A 15,595-nucleotide genomic window follows, 5' to 3' on the forward strand; every position below is an offset into this window, starting at 1 on the left:
AGTGAGTAGTAGCATGAGGTAGTGGATAGAGCACGAGCTTGGGAGTCAGAAGTTTGTGGGTTCTAATCCCGACTCTGCCACTTGTCTGCTGTATGACCTTAGGCAAGTCATTTCACTTCTCCGTTCCTCAGTTACCTCATTTGTAAAATGGGGATTGAGACTGTGAGCCCCATGTGGAACAGGGACTGTGTCCAACCCGATTTGCTTGTATTCACCCCAGCACTTAATACAGTGCCTGGTACAGTAAACACTTAACAAATACCACAATTATTATTATTATTATTATTATTATTATTATTATTATTATTATTATTATTAGCCAGGCACTGTAGATACAGGATAATCAGGTTGGACACAGTTCATGTGTAGGGTTCAGAGTCTTCATCCCCATTTCACAGATGAAGTAACTGAGGTCCAAAAAAGTGACTTGTCGAAGTTCACACAGCAGACAAGTGGCAGACCCTGAATTAGAACTCAGGTCCTCAGGTCCTCTGACTCCTAGGCCTGTGCTCTTTCAACTAGGCCACACTGTTTTTTGTTCATTCTTGGTCTGACTGGAACAAACAAGATCCCAAATTTTGGAACTTAGAAATGACTCCGTTTGTTCATAAATTTGTCTATATGATTATTTCTGTCATTTTATTCTATAAAACACCATTAACAAAAAACATAACAAGCTCCTTGGTGTGTTCTCCATTCTACGAATGACTCCCCCATATTTCATGGTCTTTAATACTGAATATTAATGATCACAGTTTGAGGTAAATCAAAATCATCACAATTACCACTACAATCATCACTGTCTTATTAAAAAATATGGTTAAATGGTGAAGCACTGTATTTTTCTAGCTTTGTTTCTACTACTGATGCAACCAGTCACAGGAAGAACATAGAAAAACCAATTTTTGCTTCCCATGCTTCTCACGTGAAGTCACTTTGACTAGAGTTTTAAAAGGGGTGACATTTTCTAACTCAGTTCCAAATGAAACTGGGTAGGCTGCCCTCAGTTTAGCCGCTCTTCTTCTCCCCCATACCCTGTCCCCCATTTTCCTAGAACCAATTAGTTTTAACTGATTAACTACATTCATTATGACACAGCGGTCTTTCCCTATCCAAAATTAATTCTAAACATTCCTTTCTGGATCCTCCTCTCTTAGTGTTCAGTGCTTGTTCTCATCCTGCCACTGGAGTGATTTGATTATCAGGTTAAAAATACAGAAGTGCAATGGCAAACAGTATTGTTGTTTAATACAATTTAAAAGTAAATTCACCTTAAAAAAAATGGTTTAAACTCCTTATGGAACCTCCTCCCTCAGGGCAAAAATTCTTCAAGAGGGACAGACACCTCTGCAGCAAAGAGTTCTATAAATTGAACTTTTTATGAGTCTGAGAGCAGACCCTCCCCACTGTGAGGTAAAAATTCTTTGGGGCCCTCTGAACAGCAATTTACATTCTTAGGGGGAGGGGATGGATTTTAATCTCCTGCTATTTACTTCATAAATAAAGATCATTGATTTAAAGCTGTAATACTACAATTTGCTTTTTATCACCTAAGAACTTTTTCAGCTTATTAAGATTTAGACTTTTAGACTTACCTGTTTGTAGTCTTCAGAGACTAGAATAAATCCATTATTGTCTATGAGGTAACAGTTAATGGTCTGGGAAATAAAGCAAGAGTTACCATTTTTGTTTTCAGATTTGTTTTGAAAACATACTAAAGATTACCTGCACTGACATATTTGAATCCTAAATGCCTACTAAAGGGGAAAACATTTCATTCTTAGTAATTGCAAACGTTCGCTGACTTTAAAAGAGCAATGGTTAAGATAATGCGAACTCAGCCCAATCAACACACACAAATGCACGCACACATATACACTCCCAGGGATCGCTATGATGCACGGTTGCATACAGAAGAGCCTGCTTTAAAGCAGTGCAAATTATAGTTTTGAAATGTTAAAAGCCATCTAAACAATATGGCTCACTAAGAAAGCATCCAAAGGCAACAGCAGCCCTAGTTATCTGTGTAACCTGGGCTGTGTTTAGAGAAAAACATCAGCACAATGTCATTACTCTAATGATGTATTAATGAAAACATAGTGTCAGCTTGGAAGACCAACCGGGGACCAGGTAATATTTTTTAATGTGTTCATAGAGTGAAGGGGGAAGGTAGAGCCTTCTGTAAAAGAGGCCCCTTAGGCCTCCTAAAGCTTTTCAAACTGTGTTTTTAATTGGGAGCTGGATTCAGGGGCAGGGCTGTTAGTTTTTGGTAGCTTAGACTTATAAATTGTAGAAAGCAAGGTGAACCCAAATCTCTGCTTCCCCCACACTACTTTAATCTCAAGTGAATGGTTTGCTACAGGCTAAGTTTTAATTACAGTTCTGCAGAGTTTAAATTTAAAGCTTAATTCAATCCTCAGAGTTACTCAGTTTCTATTTATTGCAGCTTTACATACTGACTGCAACATTTAATTTGTAACATATCTTTACCCTGAGCCTAATTCAGCACAGCACTAGGACCACAGTAAGGCTTGTATTTGCTATGACATTTACCACTAAAGTGCAGACTGCATCCATAAAGAAAAGGCCATGCATTTTGTTTACCTTCTTCTCCCCTCACCCTGAATCTTAAATGGCTTGGTACTGGCTAAATATTAGAGGCATCTGGTCCTTCATTCAGCCTTGCAAACTTTGTCATCTCATGTGGGCAACAGAAAACATTTTTTAACTGAAGGAGGAGGATGTGATCCTTAAGTATTCCCATCAGCGTTCTTCTGCTTTATTCAAGTGAAGCTACTGACCAACAGCTCTGGATTGACATTATCAAATGTAATGTTAACCAAAGTTGTTTTTTTTAATTGTATTTATTAAATGCTTACTATGTGCCAAACACTGTTCTAAGCACTGGGATAGATACAAGCTAATCAATTTGGACACAGTCCATGTCCTACATGGGACTCACAGTCTCAATCCCCATTTTACAGATGAGGTAACTGAGGCACCGAGAAGTTAAGTGACTTGCCCAAGGTCAAACAGCAGACAAGTGGCAGAGCCAGAATTAGAGCCCAGGTCCTTCTGACTCACAGATCCATATGCTCTATCCACTAGGCCATGCTGCTTTCCAAGAAGTTGGGGCAGGTGATATGCTCCCCACTTTATGGATGAGGAAACTGAGGCACAAGTAACTTTAACAGTGAAACAATTAGTCATTGCTTAAAAGAAAGAATATTTGCTTAAAATGAATCCAAAAAATGATACTTTACAACTTATTTTTGGCCTCAGCTGTCTGGTTATTTTTAGGTCAAATCCTGTTCAACCAGAACGTTCAGATCATTCAGGCCAAAGGAGTCTTGGGGAAGTGAATTGTTCAGATATTTTGCATCTATAAACACAGCACACGAATGAATTTAACAAGGATTTGATCTGTGATTCAGTTTCCGGAGTCAGGAAAACGGGCCTGGGAAGTTTAAGAGAACACATGGTCATTTTGAAATCCTGAGGTTTTTGAGAACAACCCATGTGAAAATGGTTTCTTTCAATATAGAAGGACAGACTCTTGCGAAAAAGAAGTAAATATCTCCTCCCAGGTTTTCTTTTAATTTTAGACCCTTTAAAAAAGCTCATTGCAGATTAGAAATGTTGACTGTGAAGATTCAGTGAAACTTGCCTTATTTTGCCGCAGTTCATGCATGCAAACAACACATGAGGCTAAGTGTTTCCAAGGTGCCTAAGAACAATTATTCTCTCCGAGAATGTGCAAAATACACAAATTGCCCAGAGAGATTTAGCCAGCTATACATGTCATGAGAAGAGTTTCCATTTTTAAGCAAGGATTACTCAGACACAGTTAGTGAAAGAAAAAGGACATTGTAGACTTCGCTCTAGAATCACACTCAATGGCTCATTCATCTTAGTCAGATTAACCTGCTAACACTGTAAACCTTACAACATTGTTAATTGGCATAGTAATACTAGAAAGGACACAATGCACCATACTTTGAATGAATTCAACTCTTTCCACTTACTGTAAACAAAAAAAACCCTTAACGCTTCAAAATACTGAAGAAAGATTTGAAACCAGAATGAATTATTTTGAAAATGTTTTAGAATTAAATAATTCTTATTTATTTATTCTAGTCATGGGGAGGTCTTTGCTGTGTCAAAATTGGTAATATTTTAGATGCCCTGTGGTTACCTTTTTTTTCAGCTCATTGACACTGGTTTAAGGTTTTTATTGGATGTTGTCATTGTTGGGATTCTAGGGACCCCAACATAATCAGTTCTTTAGGAATGCATTATGAAAAAAATATATTCAAGGTTACACAATGTATTTTTATGATACAGCTTGTGCTATTCACATTCCCAAAGATTAAATGTCCGAAAATATCTTAAGAGAAAATGGGTGGAAGCACTGATCATATATATAGGAAGCCACCTCACTCCAATCACTGCTATTCAGTTACTGTTGAGCAACAGCAAAAACACTGAGGTTCAGGGAAAGAATCATAAGTTTTGTGGATTAGGCTAGAGAAAGATTGGCCATAATCATGTGAAGTTTTTTTCAGGCATCATTTTACGAATAATGAGAGAGAATATTTTTAAAAGTTCCTATTGCCTTAATACTATTCTATTATGCTATGGACAGAGATGAGATGCTACTTGGAGAGATGATTTTAAACTATTTAATGAGCCAATAAAAAAGGTAGTGGCAAAATCACAAAGGCAGATTACGTGGATAATTGAGAGCACATCCCGGATTCAATGATGTACCCAAAGAAGATCAGGCACAGTGATATTAAATAGTGAATATTAATAGCCCTGGTGAATGAAACACTCATCCAAAATGAATAGTGCAATGCCAATTAGTCAGATACAACTCTCTCTGGGCTTGAATCTTCCCAAGATCATGGAGATTTAGATAACCTGCTCTTCTAAATTCCTGTGTCTGTTTTAGCAGCACCTCAACATTTCAGTTAAGTTCTACCTAAGCCAGTATAAATCACAATTCTATGTAGTATGTACATAATTGTGATTATAATTCTCTTTCATAGCTAATGTGTTAATGTTTGAATATGAAATTCAACCTCCCCACCCCACAACCGCTTCCTCTCTCTCTCTCTCTCTCTCTCTATATATATATATATAAAATGGGTCTCATCTCTGGTCTCACAAAAATCATAGGGAATGGAGGAGACAATGGAATGGGTTGTTTTTCTTATTCTCTCACTCTTCCTTTTCCTAGAATTTACTGCCAGGCAGGAGGGGAAGATAAATATTCAAGACCAGTAGTAGAGATGCTCTTGTGAGCCTAGGGCCTGGGGCTAGGCATATATCTAGAATTTTTGTTTCCCAGATGTAGGAGTGGAACTTCAAGCAGAGATGGGATGGGGTCCAAGACATTCAGGTCTCTCTAGGTTTCCAGTTGATAACCAGCTCTTCATAAAAAGATGACATGCCTGAACTCCATAAAGATGTATCATTTCCACTGAATCATGAGAACAACATCAAATACTTCTCCTACTGGAGTCCTCCCTGTGCCATGGCATGAATTCTGAAGGAAGGAGACCTCATCCAGTAGTGTTAAATCTACCTTGAGAGACTCAGGCCTACTACCCAGCTTATCTTGCTGGCCAGGGAAAACTGGGAGCCCATTGAGAGGGTAGCAAAGGAGTTGGAGGGGTTCCAAGATAAAGCTTGTCTGTTAAAGTCCGTGGGAGGCTGGCAGAAAAGCAATAGCAGTGGACCAAGGCTGGGAAGCACATGAACTTAATGAGCCCTCAGAGTCTTTTTTTTTAATGGGAGTCTGATCACTTTAGGGGAGTGAGAGTTGCTAGGTCCCCTGGCTCTAATTAAAAGTAGCTGAAATGTGAATGACAACATAGAAAAGGAGTCAGCCTAGAGGATGGAAAGGGCAGTTCTAGTGTGAAATCATATCCTATATGCCCTCCTTCTCACTTTCTTTTTTAACATTTTAATTAGGTATGGAAAAGAAAAGCTGACAACAAATGACCATACAAGAGATATATTTGTTTCAAAGGGAAAATAAAACATTCACACTCTCCATTTCTTTCTAGCTGTCAGAAGGAGCATGGCAACAGCTTTCTAACCCAAAAGTCATTCATCAAGCCAGCTCTTAGGAACCAACTTCAAAAACAGGTAAATGCTGAATCCTAGTCTTAAAGAGAACTGATGTTTTGTTGTGAACATTGGGGTCAGTACTAAAAGTTGCTGGAAAGAAGTGTTAATTGTCTGCAGTGATGGAATGATTATATGGCAACCTTACAATTATCTTGGGATTGTTGAGTTTGTTTTCTAAATCATTTGAGACGTGTATGCAAGTTTCCGGTGGTTTGCAAGCCCAGAGGGATTGTGCCACAGAAAAAAAAAAAAGGGGTGGTGGTGGTGGGGAAAGACTCTATTTGGTGCCTTGGGAATGCTTTTAAATAGTACACCCATTCAAAATGTGCAGGAGGCCAATACGAATAATGCTTATACACAGAAGAACCTTGCTGGAACTTACTGATACAGGAAGAATATTTCACAAATGTGGCTATCAGCACTCTAGGGAGTGCTAACTGACCTTGGAATGAAAATGTACAAAATTGATCTTTATGTAATCATTCCAAAAAAATGTGAGAAATTTAAAAGCAGAGGTAGAGGAGACTACACTGAAAATAAATGACTAGTAAGAAAACATGCAACAGCTACAACAACTGGATATTACCCTCCATTATATAACCTTTTCAAAGTTCCCACAAATAGTTTGTTTCAGTGAATTCCCTCTTCCACTGTTTCATCCTACCAGTCCATTAAAAAGTACGGAGGAGGTCACATACTTTAAAACAAATATTCCCTGGGCGATATTTTTTCTAGGCCTCCATAGCAATTTGGAAACAGGAAACATCCTATTAGTCTATCCTAGTCACCCTATCATCAGGTTTTTCTCAGTATGGTATATACTTTAAGACACTTGTTTTCCCAAGTAATTTTTGCTGTTGCCTACAGCAGGAAGGTATTGGGATTGTATTGCCCCTTCTACTAGAAATGTACATTATTATCTTCTTTGCTTGCTAACCATTTGTTTCTTGCAGGAAGGATTTTTCAGTAAGCTATTATTATAAGGTATATCTCTTCCCTTCCTCACAGGACCCATTCAAGGAGCTGCTGAATACCTTCATCTTTTACTTGCCAGCAGTGTCATTTCCTTCCCCATCGTTATCTGTCATCAAGTTACAGCTCAAAGAAAAAATATTGCCAGACCCTAAGGCAATTTATGTTTTTCCACTGGGTACCTGCTGCTTAAATCAGTAGGACAGGAGGGAATTTGGTGTCTGAAGCTGTTCTCTCCACATTTTGCTCATCAGCTAATAGAAAGATCTGTGGAAAGCCTCTTGGAGGCAAATTATATATCAAATGAACACAGTGATACTACTAACACTAGAATGTCAGCACTGCCGTCTACTGGACACACAAGGCATGTGTCAAATGCTCTTTAGGTTTAGTTTCAAAAAAAGGCACTTTCTCATCTCAAAGGAGCAGAGATTTAACATGTTGAAAAATATAGGCTGAATCTTATCATCATTCATGCGTACCAAGAGGCCCTGACTGGACAGGGTCTGTTATAACCTGTAAAGGACTTAACCAGAAAACCCAAACTGCGGCATGTCCCACTTGGTATTTATTTTCTGGATATCTTTCTTGGTTGGCCCTCACCTCAAAAAGTCCATCTGAGAAGCAAAGGCTAAGGAGCAGAAAAGAAACTTACTTCGTCATCACAGCTTATGGAACATCTACCATCAAGGGATGCACACTGCAAGGGAGACCAATAAAAGAAGGCACTGTGAAAACAAGTTACTTTAATATTCTCATAGCTGCATAAACTAGCGTTTGATTTTGTCCCAATGAGAAAGACAGGAAATGCAGATTCTGGATATATCAGAAATGCTTCAGAAAATCTTTGTTGAAGAGAATGAATCAAATTCAGCTATCAACTGTGCTTCTCCAAGAAATAAACCTAAACAAAATATATAAAATGTGGCCCCAACTGTTGTTTTGAGTGAATTATATTTTCATCTTATCACTGGGAGATACTTTCAATAGGGCAAATTTCCACTGCACTCTATTTTGTCTCTTTGTTTGAAGCTTCGTCCCTTACACCCTTTCCTAAGGTAAAGTCTGAAGCTTTTCCATTCACCCATGTGAAACCGTGTGAGTCTTTTAAATAGTTAAGACTAAGCCCCCCTTTTCCTCAGCTCCCCCTCCCTTCTGCATCACCTTGACTCAATCCTTTTGTTCTTCCCCTTCCCCCCGCCCCACAGCACTATGTATATATGTACATAACTATAATTCTATTTATTTATATTGATGTCTGTTTCCTTGTTTTGATGTCTGTCTCCCCTCTTCTAGACTGTAAGCCCGGTGTGGGCAGGGATGGTCTCTCTTTATTGCTTAATTGTACTTTCCAAGTGCTTAGTACAGTGCTCTGCACACAGCAAGTGCTCAATAAATACGATTGAATGAATGAATAGTTCCACCCAACATTGCTCAATGTAATAAATTATCTTACCCCGAACAGAAAATGTGGCAAATGCATGCAACCTAATGCACTTTGAGATTTATATATGAGTGGACAAGAGAACAAAGGGAATTTTGATAGATGACAGATATAATAATAATAATAGTAATAATTGTGGTATTTGTTAAGCACTTATTATGTGCTAGGGACTGTATTAAGTGCTGGGGTAGTTACAAGATAATCAGGTTGAACATAGATATTTCAAATAACTGAATTATACAACTTAGTTTGTAGTTGATCTAAGAATTTAAAATGAGTAACAGAGTCATTTAGCAACTGAGAATGTGGAAAGCTACAATGGACATATCTGAATTCATTTGTAGCAAAATCATCCAAAATGCACTTTACTCAGGAAGCTCTTTGATTTCGCCACTGAAACTGCTCTTTTGAAATTGTTCAATCAATCAGTCAATGGTATTTATTGAGCACTTACTGAGTGCAGAGCACTGTATTAAACACTTGGAAGCGTTCAAGACAATAGATCTGTAGACATTACCCCTGTCACCAAGGAGCTTACAGCCTAGATAGTGAGACCTATTAAAATAAATTACAGATAGGGGAAAAGGCAGTGTGTAAGGGTATATACATAAGTGCTGTGGTGCTGACGGTGGGGTGAATATTAAGTGAGTAAGCGGTACAGAGCCAAAATAAGGGATACAAAAGGGAGGGGTAATAGGAGAAATGAGGGTATATTCAAGGAAGGCCTCTTGGAGGAGATGTGATGTTAATAAGGCTGTAAAGGTGGGTAGAAAAATCATCGGTCAGACATGAAGGAGGTGGGCAATCCAGGCTAGAGGGAAGATGTTGGGAAGACATTGGTAAGGGGTCAGTGGTGAGACAGACAAGATCGAGGTAGAAAGGGTAGACTAGTGTTTGAAAAGTGAAATGTGCAGGCTGGGAGATCAGTGAGGTGAGAAAGGAGAGGGAAAGCTGATGGAGTGCTTTAAAACCAATGGTAAGGAATTTCTGTTTGATGTGGAGATGGCTGTGCAATCATTGGAGATTTATGACAAGTGGGGACTTCTGGACTCAGTGGTTTCTTGAGAAAAATTGGGCAGCAGAGGTACGCATGGATTAGAGAGGGGAGAGATGGGGGCAGGGAGGTCAGTGTGGAGGCTTATTCATTCAATAGTATTGATTGAGTATTTACTGTGTGCAGAGCATTGTACTAAGTGCTTGGGAGTGTACAATACAGCAATAAACAGGAACATTCCCTGCCCACAGCAAGCTCAAAGTCTAGTAGTTAAGGTGGGAGAAATGCTTTGATCAGTGTGGTAGGAATTTCAATGGAGAAGACAGAGCAGATTCTAGAGATGTGAAGGTAGAACCAATAAGATTTCATGATGCATTGAAAGTGTAGGTTGAATAATAATGATGGCATTTGTTAAGCGCTTACTATGTGCCATGCACTGTTTTAAGCACTGGGGTAGATACAAGGTAATCAGGTTGTCCCATTTGGGGCTCACAGTCCTAATCCCCATTTTACAGATGAGGTAACTGAGGCACAGAGAAGTTAAGTGACTTGCCCAAAGTCACACAGGTGACACAGCTGACAAGCGGAGGAGCCGGGATTAGAACCCATGACCTCTGACTCCCAAACCCATGCTCTTTCCACTAAGCCATGCTGCTTCTCCAGCAGCAGGTTAAATGAGGGAGATGATTCAAGGATAGTGCCAAGATTATGGGTTTGGGAGACAGGGAGACAGGGAGGATGGTAGTGCTCTCTACAGTGATAGGAAAGTCTGGGTGAAGAGAAGGTATGAATGGGAAGATGAGTGGTTCTGTTTTGGTCATATTAAATTTGAGGTGTCAGTGGGATACCTAAGTACAGATGTCCTGAAGGCAGGAAAAAATATGAACTGCAGAGGAGAGAGGTTAGTCCCGGACAGATAGATTTGGGAATCATCCACATAGAGATGGTAATTGAAGCTCTGGGAACAAATGAGTTTTCCAAGATAGTGGGTGTAGATGGAGAATAAAACGGGATCTAGAATCTAAACTTGAGGGCCCCCGACAGAGTGTGGGAAGAAGAGGAGAAACCAGTGAAAGAGACTGAGAAGTAGCCAGGAAGATAGGGGGAGAATGAGGTGAGGACACTGTCAGTGAAGCCAAGGTTAGATAATGTTTCCAGGAGAAGGCAGTGGTCCTTATCATCACAGGCACTGGAGACGTTGGGGAGGATTAAGATAGAGGCCACTGGATTTGGCAAGTAAGGAGGCCATTGGTGACCTCTGAGAGGGCAGTTTTCAAGGTGTGAAGAGGGTGGAAGCCAGAGTACAGGGGATCTAGGAGAGAAGTGGAAAAGAGGAAGTGAAGGCCGTGAGTGTAGAAAGCTCACTCAAGGAGTTTGGAGAGGAATGGTAGGAGCAAGCTAGGGTAATAACTGGAGGGGGGCATGGGGTTAAGTGAGGTTTGTTTGGTTTTTAGGGCAGGGCTTATAATAGTATGTTTGTTATCAGAGGGGAAGGAGCCTTTGGAAACTGAATAGTTAAAGATCAAGGTCTGGGTGGGAAGATAAGATGTTTTGATTAGGTGGAAAGGGTCAGAGGCATAGGTGGAGGATGCAGATTTTGTAAGGTGGCAAGAGACCGCCTCTTGACAATCTGCTTGGACATTACAACTGTCCTATACAACTTTAGTTTGGTCTGAGTCTTAAAGCATGGTTGAGGCCATACTCTTTCTGTCAGTCTCCTGACACAGGGGCAGGGGAGCAAAGGAGTACACTGAAGAAGGCACTGTTGAGGGTGTGGATTTGTGTGAGAGTATTGAGTATTGGGTATTGAGACCAAATGGGACATGATGACTTTGGAAAACTGGAGAGGGCTGAGAGACTGAAGGTCTCTGTAGGGAGCAGGACAGTTCTGTGGTAGTGGAAGGGGTGTGAAGGGGAAGGATGGAAAGAAGTCAGGTGAGACGGTTGTGGTTGGAAAGTAGAATTTCAGAGTTTGTGATATACAGTGACTACAGATAATGAGATCGAGCATGTGTCCAAGATGGTGAGTAGGTGAGGTGAGGTGGAGAAGGATGTTGGTGAAGCTGAGTGAAAGGAAGAGGGCAATTGCAACAAAGCAATTATTCATGGCTTTGTACAGCCTGTGGTGTTTAACATGCTGATAGTCCTTTTATTTTGCAGCAAAATGAAAGGTAATCTGAGTAGCTGGCAATGAGTTTTACAAACATTCATGGGAAATCTGGCACTTCTAGGCTAAATATGCCCAAGTGTGAACACCTGTGTAATAACAGAGTAGCTAATGCTGCTGAATGCTGATTACACCTTACCTGTCTGCTGGCAGTCCAGAACTTCCTCTGGAAAAATTCGAGTTTCATCTGAATGCCTACAGCTGGTACAAATTATAAATAAAACAAGGTATTAGAAATCCTTTGCCCAATCATTTAAGATCCACTGAAGATTAACCATGACAGCAAACAAAAGAAAAAACATTAAAGCACAGGCTACAGTGATACTTTTGAGGGAGATGTTACATGTTTGTCTAGCAAGTAAGGAATTGAGACATTAAAGGGATATACAGGAGCACAATCCTTCACAGCTTAAGAGCCAAATTAGAAGGCCAGAAAAGAATTGCTTAAATTCATACATCTGTTGCCAACCCAAAGCTTTGTGTAAAGGGAAGACATGCAAGTACTTGATTTTGGGGGACTCAGCCCCTGCATTATGGCTAAGTATCTTGGCCTATGAAATGGCCCAAAGACTGAACAGTCTGGAAATATCGATAATATGAGAAGTAGTGTGGCCTAGGAGAATGACCTTGGGCCTGGGAGTCAGAAGACTAAGGTTCTAATCCTGGCTCTGATACTTTCCTGCTTGGGCAAATCACTTAACTTCTCTGGGCCTCGTTTTCCTCATCTGTAAAATAGGGATTAAATTCCCGTTCTCCCTCTATCAACCAATCAATCAGTGTTTTTATTGAAGATTTAGTATGCACAAAGCACTGCACTGAGTGTTTGGGAGTGTACAATGCAATAGAGTTGGTAGACATGATCCCTCAAGGATCTTACAATCCCCTGTAGACTGTGAGCCCCACGTAGTAGAGAGACTGCATTCTATAGGATGGTATTATATCTGCACAGGTGTTTAGCACAGTGCTTGGCACATAGTAAGAGATTAAGAAATACCACAATTATTATCATTAAATCATTTGAACTTGATTTTAAAAATGAAACATCTTCTTCCTCCAGATAGATTGAGTAATCAACATTAATATTAAATTAGACACACACTGCACAGGTATGTACTAAAACTTGTTTCACCTGTTTAAGGCTATGACAATTTGTCACTGACAATTCATCAATAAGAAACACAAATGTTTTATCATTTTATCCCTGGGTGGTGGGAAACCTCAGAGAGATGGTGGGTGATATTCTGAAGGGAACTTTCCTCACTGAATCTTTCACCTGGAGACAATCCTTAAGAAGCAACTTTAGTTTTTCGTGAAAAACAACACAAAAATCCACAATCTATTTCCATCAATTCCCCCAAGGACAACACGTGATGCAACAGAGTACAGATCTTATGCTAAGGACATAATAGAGATTTGTTACTGAGATGCTAACATGTGTATTAAAAAACTTTTTGAAATGCCATTCTGTTATAAATGAGCTGTTATTCATTCATTCATTCAATCATATTTATTGAGTGCTTACTGTGTGCAGAGCACTGTACTAAGCACTTGGGAAGTACAAGTTGGCAACATATAGAGACGGTCCCTACCCAACAGCGGGCTCACAGTCTAGAAGGGGGAGACAAGTAAATGTCCTGTTGATAAATTATTATAACATAATCATTTATGAGGAAATTTGTATATAGAAGATAAAACTCAGGAGTCCAGGGTTCTAGTTCCAGTTTGCCAGTAGCTGGCTGGCTAACGTGGGTGAAGACCGCACATGCACTTCACAATGGGCTGCACTCCTGTCTACCTACTCGCTTACTGGGGTCAACACTGACAGGGATGAAGAAGCCCTTAGGGCAGGCTTTCTTTCTACCAACTCTGTTATGCTGTACTCTGCCAAGCTCTTAATACAGTGCCCTCCACATAGTGAGCTCTCTCGGTAAATACCACTGATCAATGCAGAGCACTGTATGAAGCACTTGGGAGAGTATAATATTTGGTAGACACATTCCCTTCTCTCATTGACCTGTGCAAGTTTTGGACCAGAAGTCTCAGGAGCAGGACTCATCCACCTATCCTGATGGAGGCTGATGTTTACATCCGTGTATGAATGTTCTGAAAAGATGATTGCAAGATATAATCACTTCTATATAATGTCCATGTTAAGAATGTCTAATGCTGCATTGTTGCATTTGATACCTATAGTGCTGGTACCATTTTTGTTTTTCCCTCACTGTCATACAATATTCCTGAAGCCTCTGCACCACTCTGATCAATGCATGCCAGGCTCATCTGTCTTCCAGTGCTGTTTCCCAACTGTCCACTACTATGCCAGTCGAACATACTATATCAGTTGAGCTTTCAATTCACTGGGTTTTAAAAGCACTTCTTCTGTCTTGTGTTTTTGGTTACTCTATTTAAGCTCACCGTAAGGTTTTGTGTCCTGCTGTTACCCATTCTCTTCACGTTTCATCCAGCTAAGGTGTTATGTGGCAAGCATTGTTTCAATTCTAGTAGTCTAATTGCTCTCCAGAACCTTAATGTTTGTGATCCTGACTTGCCACTCGATGTTTAGTTGTACACCTGGGTTGCAGTGGTAAGTCGAATGTGGCAGCTTCTTTAATGCTCTGCCATCCCCTCAAACGTAACATGTCCAAAAGAGAGCTCCTTATCTTTCCATCCAAATCTTGTCCCCTCCTGACTTTCCCATCACTGTAATTAATTAATAATTATGGTAATTGTTAAGCACTTATTATGTGCCAAGCACTTTTCCAAGCACTGGGGTCTTGTCTTATGCCGGCGTTTCCAACCCATAGCGACACCACGGACACATGTCTCCCAGAACGCTCCGCTCTCCATCTGCAATCGTTCTGGTAGTGTATCCATAGAGTTTTCTTGGTAAAAAATACAGAAGTGGTTTACCATTGCCGCCTTCCATGCAGTAAACTTGAGTCTCCACCCTCAACTCTCTCCCATGCGGCTGCTGCCCAGCATAGGGGAGTCTTGACTTGCTGAAGATTGCCTTACATTCGCTATCCGCCGGCCAAGCTAGGAATGGAAATGCCTCTGCTTGACTCTCCCTCCTGTAGCCGAGACTGATAGAGTACTGGAAACTCCCCAGGGGCGACCCTGAGAGGGGCAAGCACTGGGGTAGACACAAGTTAATCAGGTTGGACAGAGTCCCTGTTCTAAACTGGGCTCACACTCTTAATCTCCATTTTTTTTTTTTACAGATGAGGTAACTGAGGCACAGAGAAGGGAGTGTGCGCAAGGTCACACAGCAGACAAGTGGTGGAGCCAGAGTTAGAACCCATGACCCATGTCCTATCCACTCCACCAATCTGCTTCTCACTACACTACACCATGCGGGTAGACAGCACCTCCATCCTTCCTATCTCACAAGGCCGTAACCTTGGATTTATCCTTGACTCCTCTCTCTCATTCAAACCACATATTCAATCTATCACTATATCCTGTCAGTTCAACCTTCACAACATTGTTAAAATCCACCCTTTCCTTCCCATCCAAACTGGTACCATGTTAATCCAAGAATTTATGCTATCCCACCTTGATTACTTTATCAGCCTCCTTGCTGACCTTCCTGCCTCCTGTCTCTCCCCACTCCGGTTCATACTTCACTCTGCTGCCTGGATCATTTTTCTACAAAAATGCTCAGTCCATGTTTCCCCACTACTCAAGAACCTCCAGTGGTGGCCTATCCAAGTCTTCATTAAACAGAAACACCTCACCATCAGCTTTAAAGCATCCACTCACCTTACCCCCTCCTACCTCACCTCTCTACTGTCCTACAACCCAGCCCACACACTCGTTTTGCTCCTCTAATGCCAACCTACTCACTGTACCTCAAACCTGTCCATCTCACCACCAGCCT

The 15,595-nt window shown here is 40.6% G+C and overlaps 1 protein-coding gene across 1 annotated transcript in view; it reads right to left on the bottom strand.

Annotated features, from left to right (window-relative positions):
* Window positions 1-15,595, bottom strand: part of CACNA2D3 (calcium voltage-gated channel auxiliary subunit alpha2delta 3) — a 1,043,639-nt gene that overhangs the window by 77,479 nt on the left and 950,565 nt on the right. The window contains exons 28-30 of the mRNA XM_038772667.1: window positions 11,855-11,916; window positions 7,766-7,810; window positions 1,596-1,658 (exon numbers count right to left, since the gene is read on the bottom strand). Coding sequence (XP_038628595.1) covers window positions 1,596-1,658; window positions 7,766-7,810; window positions 11,855-11,916 — 170 coding nt within the window. The remainder of the gene's footprint in view (window positions 1-1,595; window positions 1,659-7,765; window positions 7,811-11,854; window positions 11,917-15,595) is intronic.

This window comes from Tachyglossus aculeatus, chromosome X1, assembly GCF_015852505.1.
Source record: "Tachyglossus aculeatus isolate mTacAcu1 chromosome X1, mTacAcu1.pri, whole genome shotgun sequence".
NCBI classification, from domain to species: domain Eukaryota; kingdom Metazoa; phylum Chordata; class Mammalia; order Monotremata; family Tachyglossidae; genus Tachyglossus; species Tachyglossus aculeatus.